Source organism: Zea mays, chromosome 4 (assembly GCF_902167145.1).
Source record: "Zea mays cultivar B73 chromosome 4, Zm-B73-REFERENCE-NAM-5.0, whole genome shotgun sequence".
NCBI lineage: Eukaryota > Viridiplantae > Streptophyta > Magnoliopsida > Poales > Poaceae > Zea > Zea mays.
Window position 1 is genome coordinate 51,543,661 of NC_050099.1, and position 26,366 is coordinate 51,570,026.

Consider the following 26,366-nt stretch of genomic DNA (forward strand, 5'->3'; position numbering starts at 1 on the left):
GTCTTGGATTTTGCTTAATACTTGTAGGTCTTCATCGAGTCTTTAAGTGTCTTCTCTTGATGTGTTGCATAATCAAATCCTAGGTCCAATTCACTTCACCCAGAGACTCGCTTCGCTACAGTGGAGGAGGAATGGATGAGGACGACAATTGAATTGTGGGGAGGAGAGAGACTGCCAACATACAGAGCGTTTGAATATGCTTGCATTTTGCATGCCTAGATACGAAGTCTATTACATAAGCGAACAATGTTGTTTAGACATGCAATAAACAGATCCAGAGCAATTCAAGGAGCTCACTGTAGTCAGTCTAAAGGTGACGGCGATTGTGCAAACATTTCTTACGTGCAAGTGTGCAAGCGAGTCTCTTGATCCGTTAGATCAGGAATCTTATCTAATATTTAACACATAAACGCTCTCGCCACCAGGTCACCAGCTTGTGTAGTTTTATAAAACTCTAACAAACAATGATTGTATCTATGATTTATCATTATCTAACATACTAGAACACTCGCTTGCACGCTTACATCTAAGGACCGCTTGTACAACCTTCGTTGCAATAGTTTATTTAAATGACATAAGAACGAGGGTAAAAGTAAAACTGACTTTTTATGTCTCTCTCGGCTAAGAACAAGTTAGCATACAAGATGACGCGCTGATTTAGCATTGACACATCACTGAAAATTTAATAAATTTATAAATCATGTACTGTTTTTATGGTTATGGTAATTATATACTTCCTTTTAGTTTGATTTTTGTGTCAAATTTGATTGGATCGATTTATTCATTTTTTAAATAAAAAAAATCAAAACTATACTTAATATCACAGTAAATATTAACAATAATTTTGATTTTTTTTGAACAAGAGAAATCGGTTATACTTGGAATAAAAATGTCAATTATAAATTAGACTGCGATAAAGCCGGCCGAGAAAAATGTGAGCTCCGTATCCGTAATTCCGTATCATTGTTTCTCTCCTGAGTCTCCTCCTTATCAGAGAGGAGCTGGGGAAAGTGCTCCCTCCGCCTCCATCCGTCCGTCGTCGCCCGGCGAATCGATCGAAGCTAGCAATCAAATCAGAAAGAGCAAGAGAAGCGCCCGAGTCCCTAGGCCGGAAAGCTATGGACAGCGCCGCCAACTGGCGGTCAACGCAGGGCACCGACCCTGCCGCCGGCGGCGTCGATCCAAACGCGGCTGCCCCCGCCGGAAGCGACTGGCGCACCCAGCTTCAGCCAGAGGCGCGCCACAGGATCGTGAATAAGATGTACGTCCTCTCCATCTTCCTTCCCTCCTTCTGATGGGAACTGTCAAGCGATTCCAATTCTTTCGTTTCGCCATGGCGGATCCATGTCGCTTCTTTTACGACTCGATCGATTCGATTCGTGTACACCTGCTTCCCTCTTTACTTATCTCTTTACCTTATTTAGATAGAAACAAACAGTATGATGCTTGCTGGGTAGGGTCTGCTGATCCATCCTTGCACTTCGACCTAACAATTCGTTTACCTTTCTCTCATTTGTTTACTCACGGACCCCGACTCGTTTGTTCGTGACATATGTCCCTATTACAGTCGCATCGATGCATCCAATCCAATACATCATACTTTCTAAAATTATATATCTCTATTTAAAAAATTTAATCATCGAAATTATTAGTAGAAACTACATGACTACTTGTTTGTTTCTACTTGACTATTTTTTGCTTGCTATAATATTTTAAAAATATTTATAAAGCCATCTCTGCACCATAAACACACATGGAAACATACACAAGCTGCATAGAAACATACACATGCTGCATATGGTGTGAAATCATCACATCTGGAGGATTCACAACTCTTGCAATGCACATTTTACTACTAACTTTTTTCTCAGCCATTGCCCATGAAGCATGACTTCAATGTGCACCTGAGTTAAAAAATTCTCAGCCACGAGGGGTGACTTCTATGTGCATTTGGGTTTGTTTTAAGGTATGGGTGTAGCATGTGACAACTCATGACATGATTGTTTTTTTCCAACCCTTCCTTACCCGTAGTGAAGGGCAGCCATGACGTAGCGGTAGACAGCTGGCTGTCTCCAATTTGCTATCCTCCTTGCAAAATAATAAAGGATAAAAGTATGTAAAAATCCCCTTCCTAGACCCTCATCTTGTGTGAGAGCTTTTAGCATTGGTTATGCTGTATGATCCCAGTCTTTCTCCGCCAATTAATTAAGTCATGTATATGTCTGCGAATCGAAAGTGTCTATTTTCTAAGCAACGAGACTCTTACTCTCATAGAGAGGATGACACTACGAGTTGGTGGAGTTTTCTTTGTTTATTTTTCACACACTCCACAATGCCATACCTATCTAAAGGTTGGTGATACATATTTATAACCCAAGGGGATGCCGAGCATATGCTTTCTAGAGATGCGAATATGTTGTCCTACAAATTGCACTACACACTTAACAAATATGCTGCTGTCCTCTAGTAAAAAAACTGCAGCAAGAACTGCAGTCCTTCACAAGAGACCACATGATTTGTTCCATCATTCTCCTCATAAGTCTTGTGCGTCGTCTTGTGAGAAAGTTGGGTCATCTCGGACCTAGAGCAAAGCTCAAGGAACTTGATCCTCCCCAGGGGTTTGGTGAGCAGGTCCGCAAGCTGATCCTTGGTGCTGATCTAGCGCGTCTTAATGCTCCCCTCTGCCAAGCAGTCTCGGATGAAGTGATACCTCACTCGGATGTGGTTGCTCCGTTCACGGAACACGAGATTTTTGGCCAAGGCCAGAGCGGACTGGCTATCCACCTTGAGTTCCACCGCTCTAGTATCTCTCTCGAGAAGATCACCGAGCAGTCGAGCAAGCCAGAGCGACTGAGTTGAAGCGGCGGAGGCCGTTATGTACTCAGCCTCGTAGCTGGTCATGGCCACCACCTGCTGCTTGATTGACTGCCAGCTAATGGGGCACTTGTCGAGGTAGAAGAGGATCCCACTCGTGCTCTTGCTAGTGTCGATGTCGCCGGCGTGGTCACCGTACCCGACAAGGTGTGCCTCCACAGGGCACCTCGGGTAGTAGAGACCGTAGTCGAGAGTCCGCGCAACCATGGTTTTTAAAGCGGTATGGCGAGAAAAGGTGTTGGATCGCTGCCTAGACGCCTAGGCCTTGGACCAGTGCCCGCAACATAGCGGATGATCCTCTTCATAGCCTGCTCGTGCTCCGTCGTCGTTCGCCGCAGAAACCGACTGACGTAGTCGACGGAGTATGCCAAGTCCGTCCGTGTGTGGACGAGGTAGCGAAGAAACACGCAAGACGTCGGTATTGCGTAGCGTTACCTCCTCCGTCGTGCTGTCGCGACTCAACTTCAGCCTCTCCTCCATCGGAGTTAGAGCTGGGTTGTAGTCGGTGAGCCCAAACAACTCAACAATGTGCTTGGCGTAGACGATCTGGCGAAGTGTGATCTCAGAGTCGCCTTGGTGCACCTCAATGCCACAAGTCACTCATCTGGAAGGTGACCTTCATCTTTTCCTTGAATGCTGCCACCCATGCATTCTTGATGCTAGTGATCATCAAGTCGTCGACGTAGGCATCCACCAGCAAGGCATTTCCTCCGTTGCCCCGCCGGTAGATGTCCGCCTCTTGCGGGCTTCGCCTGAAGCCCATCCTCTTGAGCGTGGAATCCGACTTGGTATTCCACGTTCTCGCTGTCTGTCGCAAGCCATAGAGGGTCTTGCGCAGACGCAACACATTGCCCTCCTTGCCAGAGACTGCAAAACCTGGCGGCTGGTGTACGTAGACCTCGTCCTTTAAGTCCCTGTTAAGAAACATCGGCTTGACGTTCATGTGATGAACACGCCAGCCCTCCTGGGCTGCCAGTGCAAGGAGTCGCACAGATTCCATCCGTGCCATGGGGGTGAAGGCATCGTCGAAGTTGATTCCCTCCTGTTGCGAGAAACCACGTGCCATCAAGCAAGCCTTGTACTTAACGGTGGCGCTGGCTTTGTCCCTCTTTAGTTTGAACACCCACTTAAGGGTGATCGCGCGGTGACGACGAGGGAGGTCAGCGAGCTCCCATGTGCGGTTCCTCTCAACCGCATCCATCTCCGACTTCATCGCGACACGCCATGTCGTGTGTCTCGACCTCCGCGAAAGGTCGAGGCTCGCCGTTGTCGCACGCAAGATGCAACTCCATCGTTAGATTGCGAGACGCCAAGCCCGGCACCGACGGGTCGATGAGAAGGTCCTCCACTGTACGATACCGCAACGGCTCATCGTCGTGGCACGCGTCGATGCGTTCCTCGTCGTGAGAGAGCGGAGTAACGAGTTCCACCGTGTCGTGCTCGACACGAGCTGGCGTCGGAGGGGACGGGCCCGGAGGGGTTACCGTCGGTGTTGGAGTGTGTGGTGGCAAAGAGCTCGTTGGATCCGGAGTTGTGGCTAGAGAGCATTGGTGGCGAAGAGCTTGATGTAGCCGGAGTTGTGGCTGGAGAGTGTGGCGCTGCAGTCGGTGGAGACTTGGGGACTGGGGTAGACCTGCTCGGTGAAGAGTTGCCTACTCCCCTAGCTCCCTCGAAGTGGACGTACTCGATGGTGAAGTCGTCGTACGTTGGAGTCGTGCCGTCGTCCACCGCCTTGTCCCATGCCCATCGTCGCCCTTCGTTGAACACTACATTGCGCGCCGTTTGCACACGCTGTGTTCCTGGGTCATATGTGCGGTAGGCCTTCGAGCCCTCCGCGTAGCCAATGAACACCCCAGGGTGCTCCTGTCGTCGAACTTGCCGACGTGGTGAAGCTCCTTGGTGAACGCGACGCAGCCGAAGACCCGTAGGTGAGAGACCGCCGACTTGCGCGCATGCCAAGCCTCGTACGATGTCATCCCGTTGAGTGCCTTGGTGGGTGAGCGGTTGAGGATGTAGACCGCTATCACCACCGTCTCTCCCCAGATAACAACCAACATTCCCCTCTGTTTGAGGAGAGTTCGAGCCATCTTCACAACCATTTGGTTACGTTGCTCGACGATGCCGTTCTGCTGCAGGCTGTGTGACGCAGAGTAGTGGAGCTAAATGCCCTCATCCGCGTAGTACGACATGAACTCAGTCGTCGCGAATTCGTCGCCGTTGTCGGTGTGCAGCACGCGTAGCTTGCGGCCGCACTCTGCCTCCGTAGTGACCTACACACGCCTGATGGCGTTCACAACGTCTCCCTTGTTGCCAAGGATCATCACCCACATGTAGCGGGAGAGGTCGTCGACAAGTAGCAAGAAATAACGTCGTCCTCTTGGTCATGGTTTTTAAAGCGGTAAGGCGGTCCAAGGCGTTGGAGCACCGCCTGGACGCCTAGGCGGCGCCTAGGCGACACCTAGGTGAGGTAGGCGGGCAAGGCGCCTAGGCGTTAGACCAACAGAGCTCTTGGTGTGGCTGGTGTCATTGAGCTGCACAAGTCCCGTGCACGAGCTCAAGCCTCTCCTTGGCTTGGAAGCTCGACTGTTGGGGAAAGGGGAGCCGTCTCTGCTTTGTCAACACACAGACATCACAAAACTGCTCCACGTGGTCAAGACACGGCATACCTTGTACCATCTCCTGTGCACTGAGCCGCTTCAGGGTCTCAAAGTTAAGGTGTCCGAAGTGCTCGTGCCACCGCCATGCCCCGTTGTCCCGACGAGCAGCAAGGCAGCAGGGTTGTGCTACCTTCACGTTGAGGATGTAGAGCCGATTGGGACTCCTGCGTACCTTGGCAAGAAGGCGAGGAGAGGGGTCCCAAATCCTTATGATCCTGTGCTCAACTTCCACGCGCGAACCGTTCTCATCCAGCTGCCCCAAGCTGATGATAGGGTTCCTCAACGTGGGGATGTAGTAGACTCCGGTGAGCAGCCTGTGCTCACTAGACGTGGCGGTGAAGACGACTGAGCCGATGCCCTTGATCTCTACGTCGGAGGCGTCGCCAAACTTGACGGAGCCTCGGACGCTAGAATCAAGCTTGGTGAAGAACTCCCGTCGATGGGTCATGTGATGAGTGGCGCCGGTGTCGAGGCACCATCCTTCGATCATGTCTTTGCTGGAGCTGTCGCCGAGGAAGGCGCGTGCTTTTGACTCATCAAGGTGGAGAAGAGCCGCTGTGGCCGGTGCCACTGGAGGTAGTTCGATGCTTGCATGTGCGAGGGAGCAGAGCCTCCTCCTCCTCTGTATGTGCGATGTGGGCTTGGCCGCGTTGTGGCTGGCGATAATCCCTGGCCCAATGGCCAAGCTTGCCACAGTTATGGCAGGTGTCGTCTCGTGGCGGTTTCTGGTTGCCGTTGCCATGGGCGCCTCCGCGGGCATCGCCCTCAGCACGTCGTCGCGTCCCGACCTGGGCACCTCTGTGCGCCATGCGCGACTTGCCACGTTTGCGACCACCTGTCGAGGAAGAGGACTCTCCCTTCTTTTTGTCACCTTGGCAGGCCTCCCACTGCTCTCGAGTGAGATGTAGCTTTCCGCTAATGGTGATAGGCCCAGAGAGAGCATGTGGTTCGTCGCCGTCGACAACTTTAAGACGACCTATCGCCTCTTTGATCGTCATTGTGGAGAGGTCTAGCAGAGACTTGATCGAACTAGTGATCTGCTTATTTCTCGGGGATGCAACAGAAAAGCTTCTCGACGGCTCTCTCCTCATCGTAGGTATCGTCGTCGAACTGCACCATCTTCTGCAATAGAGTGTTGAGGTGGAGAGCAAACTCATCAATATCCCCATCTGACTTGAAGGCCAGGTTTTCCCATTCCTTGCGAAGTGCCTGCAGTGTGGTCTTGCGGGCACGGTCGCTGCCGATGCGGGTCGTAGCGATGGCGTCCTAGGCCTCCTTGGCAGTCCGCTTCTGGGAAAGCGAAAACTGCATCTCGGGCGGGACTGCAGCAATGAGGGCATCCAGCACCCGTTGATCCTCTTAGTAGTCGATGTCGCTGTACCGAACTGCTTCCCAAATGTGGCAAACCTGTAGCTGTACCCTCATGACCACGGTCTACTTGACGTAGTTGGTCTTGGTGAGGGTAGCCACCCACCGCTGAGATTGATGCCCCTAACAATGGCTTGGACCTCGCGGTGACCATGGTACCGATCCGGGGAGCGAGAGCCGCGCCACCTGTAGAAGTCGTGATCTCCGTCGACCCGGTTGCTGCCACCGGGAGCACCACTGGCGCATCTGCGCCTATCTGAGCTGCCGCCGCGCGCGCCCTCATGGGGACGTGCGGCTGCCCACTGCACCGCCTGCTCTTGCGCTGCCTCTCTCGCCAGCTTGAGCTCGTCGTTGGTGTTGTCGTCGATAGAAGCGGAGCTGCTGGCGCTACTGCCATGTAGAGCCTCGAGCTCCGCTGCTTCTACTTCCGCCCTCGCTGTTGCCAGTTCCGCCGCCGCCAGCCGTGTTGCCCTCGCCGCTGTCGCCGCAGTCGCTGTTGCTGCTCGCTGGCGTTCTTGTGCCGTGGCGACCTAGTCCTCCTATCGGCGCCGCACACTCGAAGCGACCGAGTGCTGGGACTGTCCTTCGGACATGGCATTCTAGTGAGAGGTTGTTGCGTGGGGAAGAGGCTGTCTCAGACGAAAGGCTGCTCGTCTGAGCAGAAGAGGAGGGTTGCTTAGGAATAGTCGATGCTCTTGCTACGGTGCTGTCGACTGAGTATGGGGAGAGGCGCATGAAGGGGATGAGCAAGAAATGTTTAGACTGCAGGATAGTTTGGCTGTGATACCAATTGTAAGCAATGAGACTCGTACTCTCATGGAGAGGATGACACTACGAGTTGGAGCAATTTTCTTTGTTTATTCCTCACACAACATACAATGCCATACCTATGTAAGGGTCGGTAATACATATTTATAACTTAAGGTGCTGCCGAGCATATGCTTCCTAGAGATGCGAATATGTTTTCTTACAAACTGTACTACACACTTCACAAAGATGCGTCCACTAGTCAAAGACTGTAGCAAGGTGCTGTCCTACAAAAGACTGAGATGCTGCTGTTCTCTAGTCGAAGACTGCATCAAGGTGCTGTCCTACAAAGGACTGAGATGCTGCTGCCCTCCACAAGGACTGAGATGCTGCTGCCCTCTAGTAAAAAAACTGCAGCAAGAACTGGAGTCCTTCACAAGAGACCGCAGGACTTATTTCATCACATTTTACCCTAGCTGCCACTTGAATTTGACCCTAGTTGCCACTTGAATGTGTCCATTTTACCATAGTTGTTCGGTTCAACCATATGTATGTGCATTAGTAGTCCACAAATTCCTTGCCCACTTTTTCCACCAGTACACTATTTTTGTACATGTACTGGGGCTTCTGGTTTACTGGACTAATTAAATGGTAATCAAACACATTTATCAGTGCATCTCTCAATATATCACTTCTTGCATTATATATATGTAGAATGGAGACTCTGAAGAAGCACCTGCCAGTATCAGTACCAGAGGGGCTGACTGAGCTTCACAAAATTGCTGTGCGTTTTGAAGAGAAAATCTATACTGCAGCCACCAGCCAGGTATATTTAACCTAGCTCTAGTATGCTCCCGTACAGAGTCATAATGTTTAGTCATGGGGTGGGTCCATGATATAAATGTTTGATCTGTGAACAATATTAAGGGATTTTAGGTAAATTTTAGTTGCTTATAGCATCTTTTTATCATGCTAACATACATGATGGGGCATTGCGTGGATTCTGTGTAATCATACATAGGAGGTGTGGTATCAAAATAGCATGAGCCCATGCAACTTGGACATGTAATTGTATTAATGCAAAACCACAATTTAAATCCTTCTGTTTTGTATCACTCAGTCTGATTATTTGCGGAAGATTTCGCTGAAAATGCTGTCCATGGAAAGTCAGACAAAGACACAACAGAACCCTGGAAATGTTCAAGTGATTCCAAATCAAAACCCTCCTGGTCCAGGTACTATACACAGCAAATGCAACACCATGCTTCTTTTTTTGTGCTATCAATGTATTTATTTCTCAAAAAATGAGTGCAGGCATGATATTCGGGGCATAGGTAAGTTTTCCATGTTAGGAGTGTTTACTTATCAATGGTGGAATGCATGTTTTTTTATTTTCACTTGCTTCCTAATATGTTTGTAATGATGGAGTAGTATAGGGATCATAATAAGGGCCTACACATGTTTTTCATTGATTTGGAGAAGGCTTACAACAATTACAAAGGAATGTTATGTGGTGGGCTTTGGATAAACACAAAGTTTCAACGAAGTATGTTGGACTCATTAAGGACATGAACAACAATGCTGTAGTGTTCGAACAAGCGACAGAGACACATATGACTTTCCAATACCAAAGATCGACTTAGACGCCTTACCTTTTTGCCTTAGTGATAGATAAGGTCACAAGGGACATACAAGGAGAAATCCCTTGGTGCATGCTTTTTGCGGATGATATAGTGTTAGTTGATGAAAGTCGGGCATGAGTAAATATAAAACTAGAGTTGTGGCAGGAGACTCTAAAGTCCAAAGGGTTTAGACTTTAGACTTAGTAGAGCTAAAATCGAATATATGAGATGTAACTTTGGCACTACTACACACGATGAAGGAGATGTTAGTTTGGAAGGTCAAGTAGTTCCCAAGAAGGGTACCTTTTGATATTTAGGATCAATAATGCAGAGAGATGATGATATTGATGAAGATTTTAGCCATAGAATTAAAGAGGGTGGATGGAGTGGCGTCACACATTTGGCATTGCAGAAGTTGAAATCAAGGTTTTAAAGTCGGCTAGTCGACTCTAGTCGCCTGAGCACCGATAAGGTGATTAATCGCGATTAGTCGACGATTTGCTCGATTAGTCGAGCCTAGTCGTCCTATAGCCGTTCACCTATAACAAGACCATATTTGTGTGTATATATCGATCATTGTTATTAAAACATCGCTTAAACATCGTTTAAGCGTCGTTTAAACGACAAAACATGATTAAGAGTTGAAACGTCCAAACGTTTTACCAAAATGGAGTAGAACGCCCGTTTCACGCATTTAAACGCCGCTTAAACGTCCTCTGAGCATTTTAAGGCGTTTTACTTGCATTTAGGACGTTCTACTCGTCGTGGGCTTTTCCTTTCCTAGGCCAAAAGATGGAAAACCCTAAGTTCCTAACGCCTAAGCCTTCCAGGCGGTCCATCCCAACAGCCAGTTCCTATGTTTTAGGCTCTATTTTTATGTTGCTCACAATCACTGAGTCACAGTGAATCATTCTTTTAGGTCTTGATATTGATGAGTTGGATGATGGTTACTGATCATAGATACAAGTTATAACTTGTGTGGTTGAACTTGTTGAACTTGATCTGTTTCCTTTTATGCTATTTGGTTTGTGAACTCAAGTACTCAACTTATGTATGAACTTATTCTATATTTGAAGTGCTATGTCAAGTCTGAAAAGACGTTTCAACGTTTAAATGTTAAAAGGTGGTTCATAACGTTTTAACGTTTTACCGCTTTAATAACCATGATATCAATATATATGAATATATATAGCTACAGCTGCCTAGCTAGACTGCAAAACTGCATGAATTGTACCCGTGTGACTGCCATCGTTCTGGGGTTGGGGCAACACAAATTCTAGGAAGGTGACTTCAACATTATTACGCCACCTCCTATTCTCATCTGCAGTGGCACAATAATCAAGTGAAGAACAACTCAAGAGGAGGCCAAGGCGGGCACAATACTGCTCAGTAAGTGAACAAAGAACATTGAACAACCAAAATATCAGAGCAATTACTGTCTGAAGAGGTCCTCAATCCTCTTCTCGATCTCTGAATTCTAAACAGAGGAGTGGTCGGCTACTTGCCTGTTCAGTCGCTGAACAGACAACAGAGGAGGACGAGAGTGCGCTGGAGGGGGCCCTCTGCAGACTACAACCGCCGCGTGATGGAGGGGGCGCTGCTGCTGCTCGAACAGAGGGTCGCCAGAGCACAACAGGGCGACAGGAGAGGAGGGCGGCATCGCTGGAGAAGGGGTGGCGACGCTGGAGAAGGGGTGGCTGCGTTGGGGAAGAGCGCACACACAACAGTGCGTACCATATTGGTACAGGCAAGGGCGTAGGACAAAACAATGTTTGTGGTGTATACAGATGGTGGGCTGACGCACATAATATAAGCCGGATTAGTGGCCCAAAACAGGTATAACTAGTCGACCATAACCCCTAGTCGGATGACTAATCGCGATTAGTCGGCGACTAGGACGACTAATCGCTACCTAGTCGCTCTAGTCGAGTATGAGACCCTAATCGAGCTCGGACTAGCGATAAGGCCGACTAATCGCGATTAGGCGGACGCCTTTAAAACCTTGGTTGAAAGACAAGTTTTATAAGATGATAATTAGACATGCTATGTTGTATGGTGCACAATGTTGGCATATAAAAAGACGACATATCCAATAGATAAGTGTTGCAGGAATACATATGTTGTGTTGGATTTGTGGTCACATAAGAAGGCAACCAGAATGATTTTATATGTGATAGGCTAGGGGTAGCATCAATTGAAAAAACTTGTCCAACACCATTTGAGAATGGTTGGACATGCGAAAGGGGCTCTAACTGAGTTGGTTAGGTGGTATAAGTAGCACTCCTCAGGTCTTGCGTTTGGCTCCCTATGGGAGCGAATTCAGGTGGGGGTTAAAAAGTCCCTTCGTCTGTCCCATGCCAAAGCACTGGTCTAATGGCCGACCCTCGTCGCAGTCATTCTCACATGGGCTACAGTGTCGCTGTGTATGGGTGGGCAGGGGTTTGGGCATTTTCTTTACCTGCGTGAGAAGGTCTTCTTAATGTAATGCTTGGGGGGTGTCTTACTCCCCGCAGGTCGAGTTTTTTGATGGGTTGGACATGGCCAACAGAGACCTAGAGGCACCAGTGTATAGTGGGATTTTAAGGCTGTGTCTAGCAGATCGTGTATATGGCCGTGTAAACACTGTTTTGTACTTGTAGATAACACTTTTTATAGAGTAGACTTTGAAATAGGGGATGGGAGATGAGATAGGAGAGCTGCTGGAGACAGCATAAGGCACAAAGAGCGGCAGGGGAAGGCCGAAGTTGACATAAGAGTAGTAAAAGGAGACATGAACGATGGAATATTATTGGACAATGAAACCCTAATTCATTGATAGACTTCATGATTACAAGTATGACCTATATTCTACCCCTAATGGGCTAGGCTTTAGGTCCATAACACACACACAAGTAGTCTAACACCGTCCATAATCAAAACTTTAGCCACAACAGATGCTGAGACTGGACCGAAAGTCCGAGAACGAGGAGGGAAGACCATTAGTGAAAATGTTGACAAACTGCGGGCTCGTTGGGACAGATGAACACAAACATCCCCGATAGCCACGCGTTGAAGGACGAATTAAAGATCAATCTCAACATTCTTTGTGCATTGGTCCTAGATGGGGTTGACAGAGAGGTAAACGACGCTGATGTTGACAAGCATACTCGTGGAGAGAGGGTTGTGAAGATCCTGGAGGAGCTGGCATAGCCAACTCACCTCAGCCACCCCATTAGCAATAGTCCAGCCTCATCAATAGAGCGGGAGACCACGAGCTGACGCTTGGAGGACCAATAGATGAAGTTGTCTCCAAGGAACATTGCATAGCCGGAGTGTGGTAGGAAGGGAATGAGACATATCGAGTGAATGTCCGAAGGTGATCATAGCATTCGTTAAGGCCTCGAATAAGGTTGAGGACAAGCGTGCCATCAAAAATGACCTCCCTAAGGTCACAAAGGGAGTTCCCCATGCCCTTTATCTGGCGGCAGTACTTGGTGACAGAGAGGTCTTTCTGGAGGAAGGTCTTGAAGGCGACGTTGAGGTGGAGAGCATGAACCTCGCGGTTGTCGAGGAACTACTACTTGATGGCAACCTAGGCTTGGCGGGAAGTACCACCACACTTGTGAATGATGTCCTGGAGCTCAATAGTGACCATCTCGAGGATCTACGAGAGGACCACACTATCCATCCATTGTCAGGAGGGGATAGTGAGGGACACCGTGTTGGTGGGGACGTGGTCATCAAGGACTTAGCGCTGTAGCGTGATGAGGATGAGGTTGTGCTAGCAGGTGTAGGTGGAGGAAGCCAGGTTAAGGAGGACTGGGACGAGGGAGTGGATGTTCTAAACACCTGTCGCTTCGTACACCGAAGGGGAGTCGACCATTGAGTACTCCAGGGGGATCAAGGCAGGGAGAGTTAATTAAATGGCGCTCAACCTCGACAAGTTGCTGGGCGTGAGCATTTGCTGTGGTGTGTCTGTGCTCTTAGGCGAGGGTTGTGACCCGTTCTTGCTCCCGGGTAGTTGCCACAGCGGCCTTAACATTCGTGAGGGCCGCGAACATGACTGAGGGCTGCATCCATGGTGGAGTGGGTAGTTGCGACATCGGAATGGGGAGGAGCAGTTGACGGAGGCGCATAAGGCGAGGAGGGCCAATATGGGGTGTTCGGGACGATGGGAATGTCGCCCAGGCCACTAGTGTCATCGAGGCTGTGCCTAGGACAGTCGCGCCTAGGCCAGAGGCGACCAGGCTGACGACGCCTAGGCCAGTTGCGACCAGGCCCATGACAGTGAGCCTTGTGCCTAGGCCGGCCCCTCGCCTGGTGGGATCCAGGCCAACACCCGTAGGGGCAGGGATGGGTGACCTGGTGGTTGGATGAGCAGGGGGAGTCGACGGCGGCAGTTGCCCAGGCCCTAGCGGTGGTGACACCGTGGTGATGGGGTCGACGACGGGGAAGAGAGGAGCAGCGGCCACGAAAGCCCAACAACGTGGGAGAGGAGAGGGGAGCCAGTAGGGGGAGGAGCTTTGGCAATGGGGGTTTGACTGGTTGTGGCGGGCGCCAGTCCCTGGCCGCGGTCGCTAGGGGAGGAGGGGGAGACCTTTGGCTAGAATAACATATTGGACAATGAAACCCTAATTTATTGATAGGCCACAAGATTGCTAGTATTAGTATGGCATATATTCTACCCTTAACGGGCTGGGCGTTAAGTCCATAACACATACAGTCTAACAAATATAACCAAAGATTTCACATTGAATAGGAGTGCATGGAAAATAGATATCAATGTGTCTAAACCTTGACTTGTGGTTTTTGTTGGGTTTCAACTCTAGCCTACGCCAACTTGCTTGGGACAAAAGGCTTTGTTGTTGTTGTTGTTTATTGGTCTCAACATCAACATTGCCTTTTAGTCCCAAGCAAGTTGGGGTAGGCTAGAGTTGAAACCCAACAAGAAGTCACCAAAAAGAGAAAGAGAGAGAAAGTGGAGGGGAAAAGCTTTTGAGAGCACTAAAAGGGAAAAGGCCTAATCACGGTTCGGACATGTGGATAACTTCTTTCCAAGCACTTCTATCCAAACACAACTCCTTTGGGATATTCCAGTCCTTCAAGTCCCTTTTGATTGCCTCCTCCCATGTCAAGTTTGGTCGCCCTCTACCTCTCTTCACATTATTGTCCCGTCTTATGATGCCTCTGTGCACCGGTGCCTCTGAGGGTCTCCGGTGGACATGCCTAAACCATCTCAACCGGTGTTGAATAAACTTTTCTTCAATTGGCGCTACTTCTAGCCGATTGTGTATGCCATCGTTTCTCACTCGGTTCAATCTTGTGTGCCCACATAACCAACGCAACATACGCATCTCTGCGACACTTAGTTGTTGGATATGCTGTCTCTTAGTAGGCCAACACTCAGCCCCATATAACATAGTAGGCCTAATCGTCGTCCTGTAGAACTTGCCTTTCAACTTTTGTGGCACTCTCTTGTCACATAGGACTCCCATGCTTGATGCCATTTCATCCACCCCGCTTTGATCCTATGGCTAACATCTTCATCAATATCACTATCTCTCTGTAGCATCGATCCGAAATTATGGAAGGTGTCCTTTGGTACTACCTGGTCTCCCAAGCTTACATCTCTATCCTCACTAATTGTAGTACCAAAGTCACATCTCATATACTCGATTTTGGTCCTGCTAATTCTAAATCCTTGACTCTAGGGTCTGACGCCATAAATCCAACTTTCTATTTACTCCTTCTCGGCTTTCATCTACTAGAATTACATCGTCAGCGAAAAGCATACACCAAGGGATATTTTCTTGTGTATCCCTCGTGACCTCATCTATCACTAAGGCAAATAGATAAGGGCTCAAAGCTGAACCTAGATGTAGTCCTATGTTAATCGGGAAAACATTTGTATCACCATCAGTTGTTCGGACGCTAGTCACAACCTTGTCATACATGTCCTTGATGAGCGTAACATACTTTGTTGGGACTTTATGCTTATCTAATGCCCACCACATGAGATCCCTAGGTATTTTATCGTAGGCCTTTTTCAAGTTGATAAAAACCATGTGCAAGTCCTTCTGCTCCTTATACCGCTCCATGACCTTTCTTATTAAGAAAATTGCTTCCATGGTTGACCTTCCAGGTATGAATCCAAATTGGTTCATGGTGATATGCGTCATTCCTCTCAGGCGATGCTCAATAACTCTCTCCCATAGCTTCATATTGTGGCAAATGAGCTTAATCCCTCGATAGTTGGTACATCTTTGAATATCTCCCTTGTTCTTGAAGAGTGGTACTAATGTACTTTTCCACTCTGTTTGATGTCTTGTCCTTTCACCAAGAGTTGATCCATCTCATCCTTAATGCATTTAACTTGGTTGAGGTCCTTCGTCTTCCTTTTCCGAATCCTAGTCATTTTATAGACATCCTTATCCCTTTCCTTTGTACTTAGTCTTCGGTAAAAGGTCATCATAGGCTTGACCCTTTGCCTCACTCACAGCTCGCTTTGCAGTTTTCTTTGCCACCTTATACTTCTCTATGTTGACCGCGCTCCTGTAACACTCTTTCTTCTTTATTGCCTTTTGAACGTCCTCGGTCCACCACCAAGTATCTTTAGGTTCACCTCTGCTCCCTTTGGTTATTCGAAACACCTCTGACGCCACCTTCCTAATACAAGTTGCCATCTTCACCCACATGTTCTTTGCTTTTTCGGGCCAAGCGCCCTCCACAAAAACTCTTTCCTTAAAAACTTCGGATGTCTCCCCTTTGAGTTTCTTTTTTTTTTCTCGAAAGCGCAGGAGAGCTACGCATCATTATATTAAGTAGAAGGAAAAGAGGGTCCAAAATAGACCATAGTACAAAAGACCTCCCCAGAGGGGATAAAAAAACCAAAGAAAAAAGAAGAGAAAAAACAAAAACAAACAGTTCCTGATAAACAAAACCAGCCCATCAGCGATAAACCAGGCAGCTAGGTGCCCCTCTGATGGTTGCGGCAAGAAAGGAGAGACCCTTAGCTCCTGCCATTTCCCACAATTGATGTTCCTCCCTTGCCTGACAAAGAGCTGCAGAAACACTAGGGGAGATTCCATCAAAGACAATTCGATTCCGATGATTCCAAATAATCCAGGCTCCCAAGGCAATAAGGGAGTTGACACCCTTCATAATCATATCTCCAGAGCCATTGTCAATCATCTCCCACCAACCCGTAAAAGACACCGTACTAGGTGTAGGAGCTAGATTTTGTAGTCTGAAAATGCACATCAGCCGGAACCAGAATTCTCTCGCAAAAACACGAGAAACCAAAATGTGATCCAAAATTTCAGACTCTTGGTCACAAAGTGGACATTTCTCCGGATGATCAAGTCCTCTCTTTGCCAACCTATCTGCTGTCCAGCATTTATTTAGCACCGATAGCCAGAGGAAGAAGTGGCATTTAGAGAAGGCCCAAGTTTTCCAAACTCTTTCATAGTGACCGAAATGCACAGACCCGATGAACAACCCATCATATGCAGCCTTAGCAGAATAAGTCCCATTTGCAACAATACTAAAAGTATGTTTATCTTCTATGTCTGGCAGCAGCTCAAAATCTGAAATTAAATTCCAAAGATGAAGATAATCCAATAATACTCCCACCGAGAGTGATCCTGTGATATCAACAATCCATCTTCTATCTGTCAATGCTTCCTGAACCGTCCTTCTGTTAGTGATTTTTTTCGGAATGATATCAAATAATCTAGGAACCAAATCTGCAATTTTCTGCCCATGAATCCATTTATCAGTCCAGAACAAAGTATTAGCCCCATTACCAACCTTTGAAGTCAACACCATCGAGAAGAAAGCCCTTGCTTTATCTGGAACCTGGATAGGAAGGCTGCACCAAGGTCGGTTAGGCTCAGTCTTTTGGAGCCAAAGCCATCTCATGCGCAGGGCCCAGATAAGTTCTTTAAGACTAGAAATGCCAAGACTGCCTAGCTGTAGGGGTCTTTAGACTCTGCCCTAGGCCACCAGGCAGTGACCACCTCTGGCCTCCTTGCGCCCTCTCCAAAGGAAACTTCTTCTAATTTTATCAATGGCCTTGATAGCCCAAGGGGGAATATTTTACCGCCATAGCAAGATAAATAAGCATTCCGGTAAGCACATGCTGAACTTGCACTTTACGGCCTGCTCTTGTCGTCAAATCTACTTTCCAGCCCGGTAGTTGATCAGTAATTCTATCCACAATAGGCTGCACCTGATCCTTGGTGAGATTTTTCAGGGACAGAGGCAGCCCCAGGTATTTACACGGAAAGGTTGAGATGCCACAAGGGAGAAGATCCTGAACCATTTCCAACTCCACACCCCCACACTGAATGGGATAAACATTAGACTTTTGTTCGTTGTTGCGGAGACCTGAAGCTTCCCCAAATAGATGTAAGATATCTAGAGTTATAGCAATATCCGCTGCCGAAGGGTGTAAGAAAAGTGCCACATCATCTGCATACATAGATACCCGATGCAGAGGTTTTCTGGGGGAAAGATCCAAGAGCAGACCAGCGTGTTCAGCTTTAGAAAACAGTAGACCAAGAACATCCATAACTAGAATACCCTTTGAGTTTCCACCACTTCATCCTCGCAATTTTGGCTTGTTTATCCCTATGGGCACGGATCCGAAAATGGAAGTCAACCACCACAAGATTATGTTGGGGCACAACATCCTCTCCAGGTATCACCTTACAATCCAAACATGCTTGTTTATCTTCTCTCCTTGTGAGAATGAAGTTAATCTAGCTCGAACAATGGCCACTGCTAAAAGTCACCAAATGAGAATCTCTCTTTCTGAAGAAAGTGTTGGCTATCACTAGGTTGTAGGCTACAACGAAGTCCAAAATATCTTCTTGATTCCTACCACCATACCCGAAACTGATGGAATAAGTCTTGAGCATCTAGAGGACAGCCTGCTTTTGACTGTCCTCTGTAGTCCTTTAGCATCTAGAGGACAGCTTGACTGTCCTCTGTAGTCTCTTTAGCATCTAGAGGACAACAGTCGCTTTTTGACTGTCCTCTGTAGTCGCTTTAGCATCTAGAGGACAGCAGTCGCTTTTGACTGTCCTCTGTAGTCTCTTTAGCATCTAGAGGACAATCCTGTTGTATAGTGTGTGTGAGAAGGTGTGGTAGTGCAGCCCCTAGGGTTATAAATATGTGTCCCCAACCCCTCTAAGGGTATGGCATTGTGTAGAGTTTGAGGAAATAAACAGAAAATTGCCCCAACTCATAGTGTCATCCTCTTGATGAGAGTTAGAGTCCCTCTACTTACAGAAACCTCCATGAGCCAGCTCATAACCTGCATTTGTTGAACCTACATGACCATTGAGATCTCCTCCTATGAAAAGCTTCTCATTGGTGGGTATTGCTCTGACCATGCCATCTAAGTCTTCCCAGAACTTACTCTTCTCGCTCTTTTTTTTCTCGAAAAACACATGACTGCATTTCAGATATATATTAAGAAGAGGGAAACAAGGGTCTAAAGTGTCCCAAAAAACAACGCACTCCTTATGGAGGCTAGTAACACCCGTACATGGAAGGATCCATAAAAAAACACACTCCCTACAACAACCTATGCAGGGGGAAGCCAAAAAGGAGAGCCCTTTGGCTCCAGCAATTTCCCAGCTTCTTTCCTCATCTGCTTGCTCCAGAATTAGAGGAAGGCTGATACCTCCATAAAAATGGCTCTATTGCGATGCTTCCAAATCATCCAAGATCTTAAAATGACGAGGGAGTCAAGACCTTTCTTGACCAGACCATTTACTCCTCGCTCTCACTGAGACCAACCTGAGGGGCATATGCACTTATAATGTTCAAGACTACATCCCCAAAACAAGTTTGAGTAGGATAATCCTATCTCCCTGTCTTTTGATATCCACCACTCCATCCTTGAGGCTCTTATCAATCAATATACCTACTCCATTTTTGTTTGCCACTGTTCCTGAGGACAAAGCTTGAAACTAGTGTTCTCCACCTCCTTCGCTTTTTGCCCCTTCCATTTTGTCTCCTGGACACATAGGATATTAACACACCTCCTGCTTGCTGTATCGACTATCTCTCTTAGCTTACCTGTAAGGGACCCTGCGTTCCAACTATCTACACGGATCCTAGTCGGCTCAACTAGCTTCCTTACCCCTCGCACCCGTTGGGACAGATGTGAAGACCCTTGCACATTTGTCACTACACTCGGGCGCCGATGTAGCGCGCCACTAAGGAAGCGATGACCCGGTTCTTGCTCACTTGACATAGCGCGCCACCAAGGGGGTGGCGGCCCGGCCCTTGCCCATTTAACACCATACTCGGGTTCCGATATGGCGCATCACTAAGAGGGCTATGCCCCAACGGTTTTCTATTGGGTTTCATCTCTATTTGAGTGGCTAAGTTTTTTTTATAGCTGGCTCGCCATGCCTAACGCAACCCTCCTTGTACCTGGACTTGGGACCAGACTATGCTAACATATGCTGAGCAAAATTATTATTGCTAAAGTTCATTGGCCATCATAATATATTGCATGCTTGGATGCCATAATTTTAGGAAAGTTCTGTGTGAAGTAACTGTAGTTTTAAATAAGACAGGCATGCAAAGCCGTCGTTTACAAAAGGGGAACATATCAGGTGTACATAGCCCTTTGGTGCACATGGTCCACATATTAACACAACTATCCATCCCAGATCCAACATCATCTCACATCTTTTCCTTCGTGCACAGAGCGAGGTGGTGGTGGAGGGTGTTCTTTGCAAAACATACATGACAACAAGGGAAGGTGTGGAAGATTGTTAGATCTATGATGGATGGTCGTGATTGAATATGTAAAGGTCCATGTACACCTTTTTTTTTATCGAACGCGCAGGAGAACTGCGCATCTTATATATTAAGAAAAAGGAGATAGAGGTCTAAAATAGACCCAGTACAAGCTGCCAAAACATACATTAAAAAAGAAGAAAAAATAATAGGGGGGTGGGTATCCAGACAACCCCCAGCCCCACCAGCACCTAAGGCCACAGTCTCCTAAGATCTCTTGCCCCTGCCAAGCCCCACCGAACAGCATCCTCATGAATATGCTGCATGATAATGCTGATGTTGGGGGATGCACCATCAAACACACATTCATTTCTATGCTTCCATAGCCACCAAGCCACCAGAATCACTAGGGAATTAAATCCTCTTTTCTGATTTTTTGGCACCTGGCACTCAGCTTCTCTCCACCAGTCTTGGAAAGCCGTTGTTGTCAATCCTGGAGTCAGGCGATGCAGCCCTACCTTGTGCAAAGTCTGCCACCAAGTGTCTCTGGCAAACACACAAGCCACCAAGATATGCTGAACTGTTTCCTCCTGCTGGTCACAAAGGGGGCACCTTACAGGATGCACGAGACCTCGTCTGCTTAATCTATCCGCTGTCCAGCAACGATTTAGAGAAGCCAACCAAATGAAGAATTTACACCTTGGGGGGGCCCAACTTTTCCAAATTCTAGTAGCCGGCTCAAAAGAGACTGAACCAGCCATAAAACGATCATATGCCGATTTAGTGGAATAATCTCCAGATGCAGACGGGGACCATCTATGCACATCAGGAATCCCCGGATGTAACTGAAAACCTTGCACTAGGTCCCAAATTACTAGAAAGTCGATGATAATCTGGGCTGACAGGCTGCCAGATATGTCATTAACCCATCTATTGTTTACCAAGGCTTCTTGCACAGATCTGCTTTTCTTGATTCTCACTGTAATATGGCTGACCAAAGTGGGGGCAAGGGCAGATATTGATTGCCCATGAATCCAGCGATCAGTCCAGAACAGGGTTCGAGAGCCATCACCTACAGTAGTGTGGACCGAGGCAGAGAAAAGAGCTTTGACATTGGAATGAACCTTGAACAAGAAATCTGCCCAGGGCCTTTCTGGTTGAGTTTTTTTGAGCCAAAGCCATCTTAGATTTAGAGCCCATCCAAGAACTTCAAGGTTATGGATACCCAGGCCACCCATGCTTAGTGGTCTGCAAACTCTTGCCCAACCAACAGAGCAGTGACCACCTCTGATATCTTTTCTGCCTTTCCACAAGAAGCCCCTCCGAATTTTGTCAATAGCCTTGATCACCCATTTAGGGCATTGAAGCACTATAAGGTGATGGATAGGAATGGCTGTGAGCACTGATTTAACCAAGGTCAACCGGCCTGCTGTGTGAATGAGGGCAGATTTCCATCCAGATAGTTTATCAGCTATCTTGTCAATGAGTTCTAGAAAAGTATTTTTGGGAAGTTTCTTGACTGAAAGGGGTAAACCCAGGTATTTGAATGGAAAAGCCACCTCAGTACAAGGAAAAAACTCCTGCGCAGCCACCATGTCTTGTTCCTCACAATGAATGGGCGTCATACTGCATTTGCTCACATTTGTAACAAGTCCTGAAGCATCTCCAAAGATTCGCAGAATTTCTTTGACCACACTGAGTTCTTCTCTACTTGGCTGCAAGAACATCACCACGTCATCAGCATATAGAGAGATACGTTGCCCATTTCCTCTTCTTAACACTGGTTGTAAAAGACTCAATTCCTGGGCTCTTAAAACAAGAGAATTCAGCACATCCATAACAATAATAAATAACATTGGGGATAGAGGATCCCCCTGCCTTAGCCCCCTATGATGATGAATGATTTCCCCTGGCTCTCCATTAACCAGCACCCTAGTTGAGGAAGAAAGGAGCATCTTGGAAATGATATTACACCATACAGAACCAAAACCAAGGTGCGTTAACACCTCAAGGAGGAAAGGCCACGAAACCGAATCAAAGGCTTTTCCAATATCCAATTTCAGAAGAATTCTAGGAACCCGCTGCTTCTGAACAGCCTTGGCCGTCTGCTGAACCAGAATGAAATTGTCATGGATGCATCTTCCTTTTATAAAAGCGCTTTGATTTGCTGACACTATCTCAGGAAGTCTGGAGGCCAATCTGTTAGCCAGAATCTTTGTAACAATTTTTGCAAAGCTGTGAATTAAACTGATGGGCCTGAAATCTTTGACTTCCAATGCTTCAGCTTTCTTGGGCAGTAGAGTCACATAAGCTGTGTTAAGAAGATGAAGTTTGGATACATCACCTTGTAGCACCCTATTTAACGCCTCCATAACATCATCTTTGATGATTGGCCAAGATATTTTATAAAATTTTCCGGTGTATCCATCCGGCCCTGGAGCTTTGTCAGCAGGGAGAGTTTTAATTGCTGCCCAGACCTCCTCCATAGAGAAATTTTGATCAAGAGCAGAAAGGTCCAGGGTAGGACGATGAAATTCTTCCAAATTTAAAGTTGACTCCCTGGGGGCTGCTGTCCCAAGTAACTTGTTATAGAAATCCCAGATTACCTCTTTCTTTTCCTGCTGCTCAGAAATTACTCTGTTATCAACCATCAGTTTTCCAATGAAGTTTTTCTTTTTCCTGTGTCTGGCGTGGTGATGAAAATAGGCAGTGTTGGCATCTCCTTCTTTCAGCCAGTGCAGTCCACTTCTTACTCGGGCAACAGTTCTTTCCAAGGAGGCTAATGCCAAAGAGTGGTGCTTAAGGGAGCGACGGAGCCATTCCTCAGAGGGAGACAAATTTCTTACGTCACGAGCGATTTCCAGCCTGTGAAGGATCTCATTTGCCATCAGAATCTGCTGCTTAATGTTGCCCACTTTTTTCTGACTCCAGGCTTGAAGGTGCCTAGCAAGCCTTTTTAGCTTGTCATGGAACCGCTGCAAGGGGCAGCAGACTTCCAGAGGTTGTGACCAAGAATTTTCCACCTCTTCCATGAACCCCTCTAATCTGATCCAGAAACTTTCAAAATGAAATCTTCTTTTTCCTTGGACGAGATCATGTAGCCCCAATAGTAATGGACAATGATCAGAAATCTGGGATGCAGAGCTCTGCAGGAGACAATTCGGAAACATGTCCTCCCATTCTGCTGTACAGAAAATCCGATCCAGGCGAACCAAAGTAGGTGAGGCCCGTTCATTGGACCAGGTGAACTTCCTACCTGAAAGGGGCAGTTCCTTTAGAAGCAAGTCATTAAGCAGCCGCCTAAACCTTCCCATCATAGCTCTATCAAGATTGTCATTGCTCTTGTCCTCAGCTCTATATATTAGGTTGAAGTCCCCACCAATCATCCACGGACCGAGGCACTGTGATCGAATCAGGCGCAGCTCATTAAGAAATTGAATTTTATGCTCATCGAGTTGGGGACCATAAACACCCGTAAACCACCAAGCCACACCATCCTGCTGCTGGAATTGAGCAGAGACTGAAAAATTGTCTATTCTAGTTTGGAGCATCTTGCACACCAAAATCCTCCAAGCCAAAATAATTCCCCCCCGCGTACCAGCCGCCGGAAGAACAACATACTCTTCAAAATCAGAACCTAACAGAGAGAGAATCATATGCCGAGAAATGGACGCTTTCTTTGTTTCTTGCAAACAGACAATATCAGGCTTAGTGTTATCAATCGCAACACGCACTGAGTCTCTTCTTGCCTTATTGTTCAGACCCCTTACATTCCAAAACAAAACCTTTGAAGGATCCATCGGAAAAAACCAAATAAAACCACTAGGTGCTGTAAGAGCAGCAACCTTACTCAAGGTCTTCTGGGCCTTGCCCGGCGATACACAACACATTAACAGGTTCAAAGACATCTGGGACTGTCCATCCAAAGAGGGCTGACAGTGCTTTGATATGAGCTTCAGAGAGTGAATTTTTGAACAAGTTGCCATAAGCTTCAAGGGCTTTAGGACTAAACAACTCTCCATCGCAAGGCACATCCAGGCTTCTTATCAGGTCAGCTTGAATCTGTCTGTGTGCAGCATTTGTTTTATTATCTCGCTTTGCCAGGCGACTGCTTCTGCGTGGGATGAAGTCAGATGGAAGTTGCTTGGATCGTCTTCTGTGGGGGAGTGGTGGAGGGAGCAGACCATCCACCTTCCTGGTTACTTTGTCAACAAAAGCTTGGACTGCATTTCCAATATCATTCTGTTCTTGAGGAGAAGAGGCTTGATTTGGCTGAAGGGCTTGAATGAGTGGGGAATCCTGAGAATCATACTTTTGCCTCCTGTTATCAGCTGTCCTCCTAGTATAAACTTTTAGGGACGTACTGCCCTGGCCAGTTAAATTTTTATTCTGGGCTGCAACTAAACTGAGGGCCCAAGCAGGCTCTGGAGGGGACGAAATTTGGACGCTCAGTTCCAGCGACCCAGCAATGGTATGCTGGGGCGAAACCAACGCACCAGATTCCAGCGGCCCATCCAAAACAGAAATGTCCAGCAGATAATTACGCAGGAGTGAGTGGGGCGAAACCGGCCCAGGAACCATCAGCGGCCCAGACAGCTGGGGCGAGGTTTGCCTGGCCCATTCCAGCGGCCCAACCACTTCAACTGCCAGGAGTGCCTCATTACTGTTGGGCGGCTGTACGCGTGCCCCAGACGTGAGGCCCGAGGCAGCCTCGGGACGGAAACGGTTTTTTGCTTCGGCTTCACCCCCGTAGCTCTTTACCCCAACAGCCGCCGGCCAGAACCCGTCCCCCGAGAGAGCCGGCAACTCAGGAACAGGAAGGGGCGCTGAAAAGACTTCATCGTCCAAAGCAGAAACCTGGACCGTCGCTGCCTCTTCGGATCTTGTTGCCCTTGGAACCTGAACCGTCACTGTCACAGCAGATCTTGGCGCCTCGGGTGCAACGCTTGTGCCGTGATTAGCAGAGCCCCTACCACAGTCATTCACAGGAGCAAGAGGGCCCAGACGTTGGTGGATGGGTCCCCTCTGAAGGTCTTCTCGCCGGCGTCGAGGGGGTGGAGCCTCAGGACGGCGACGATCGCCATCTTCGTGCCTGTTGTCGTTGCCAGGAGGAGGAGGTGGAGGGGTCCCATCAGACAGTGGCTTCTCGACTGGGGTGACAGTCACTTCAATACTGTAGGATAAACACCGTTTCACATGATCCGCTGGCGTTGGCTCAACAATGACCAGATTCATGGCACGTTGAAGCTTTTCTAACTCGCAACACCAAGCCCGAAGCCTGAAGGATGAAAAATCTCTTTTCATGGAAGAATCCGGGTGCACATCTGTGATCCAACAGGAATTACCAAGTAGCAGTTCAGCTGTGGACCGCCCCCAAGCGTGCAACGGAATCCCTTGTATCTCGATGTCGACCAGCGACGGCAATGCGGCTGCCGTTGCATGAGCCAGCCTTGTCCAGCGCTTGAACTGAATATGAAACTGAGGCCCTCTGAGAACTCTTCCTCCATTGAGCACCTTTGTTGCAGCCTCCTCATCCGAAAGAATCAGGATGAAGTCCTCCGGGAAGGTCTGATGAATGGACATGGAATCTGCCTCGATCTCAAAACTTCGTGCCACTTCTTCAATGACTTCAGAGCCTAACACCTCTGGCCTTGTACCAATGATCGTGACAAACAAAGCACGGCAAAACGCCGCCTCTTCTCGTGCCATGTCGGAGGAAAAATCCAACACACAAGAAGGCCTGGCAACCAAGTTGTGAGTGGCCGTTGCCGGACGAACGTCGTCTTCTCCAACTGAACCGGAGGGATGCTTCACTTGCGGGTCTGCCCGACCCCCTTTTCCGCGACGCCTTTTCCTCTTATGGGGTATGTCACTGCCATCCGCCATGGCCAGAGGAGGAGGTACCTCTGAAGACACTGGAGGGGAGAGACGACGCCAGACCGGAAGCTTCGTTGGATTCAACTGAGTTGAATTCGCCTGAGTTGGAGCCAAGGCCCGACCACCGCCTTCCATGGCAATACGCTGCCAAACCGAGGTGCGAGGCGTCCGCGAACCCAGTCTCTCCTTGAGCGGCTTCTTCTCTTTCTTGAAGTGAGTAGGACACTGTGCCACGCGATGGCCCAGATGTAGGCACCCAAAACAGCGAGGGGGTCTACGACACGCCGCCACGAAGTGAGAGGTCGACAGGCACTTATAGCACTTGCCTCGGAGATCCACAGGGGACCTACGACGAAGCTCACGCTCAACCTGCCGAGACCGCCTGCGTTCCACGAGCTGCCACCCTTCTTCGTCCCTGCTGTGTTGAGTAGCAGGACAGCGCTCTGCTACTGGAGCAGAGGACTGACGTAAAGCCTCTAGC

At 48.0% G+C, this 26,366-nt stretch overlaps 1 protein-coding gene across 2 annotated transcripts in view; it reads left to right on the forward strand.

The window, feature by feature from the left end:
- Nucleotides 1–927: 927 nt before the first annotated feature.
- LOC100383729 (uncharacterized) overlaps nucleotides 928–26,366 on the forward strand; it is a 43,752-nt gene continuing 18,313 nt past the window's right edge. The window contains exons 1-3 of one of the 2 annotated variants that reach the window (XM_008679403.4): nucleotides 928–1,261; nucleotides 8,361–8,472; nucleotides 8,767–8,881. In XM_008679403.4, coding sequence (XP_008677625.1) covers nucleotides 1,119–1,261; nucleotides 8,361–8,472; nucleotides 8,767–8,881 — 370 coding nt within the window. In that variant the 5' untranslated portion in view covers nucleotides 928–1,118. The remainder of the gene's footprint in view (nucleotides 1,262–8,360; nucleotides 8,473–8,766; nucleotides 8,882–26,366) is intronic. The other variant, NM_001321633.1, reaches the window with a different exon arrangement.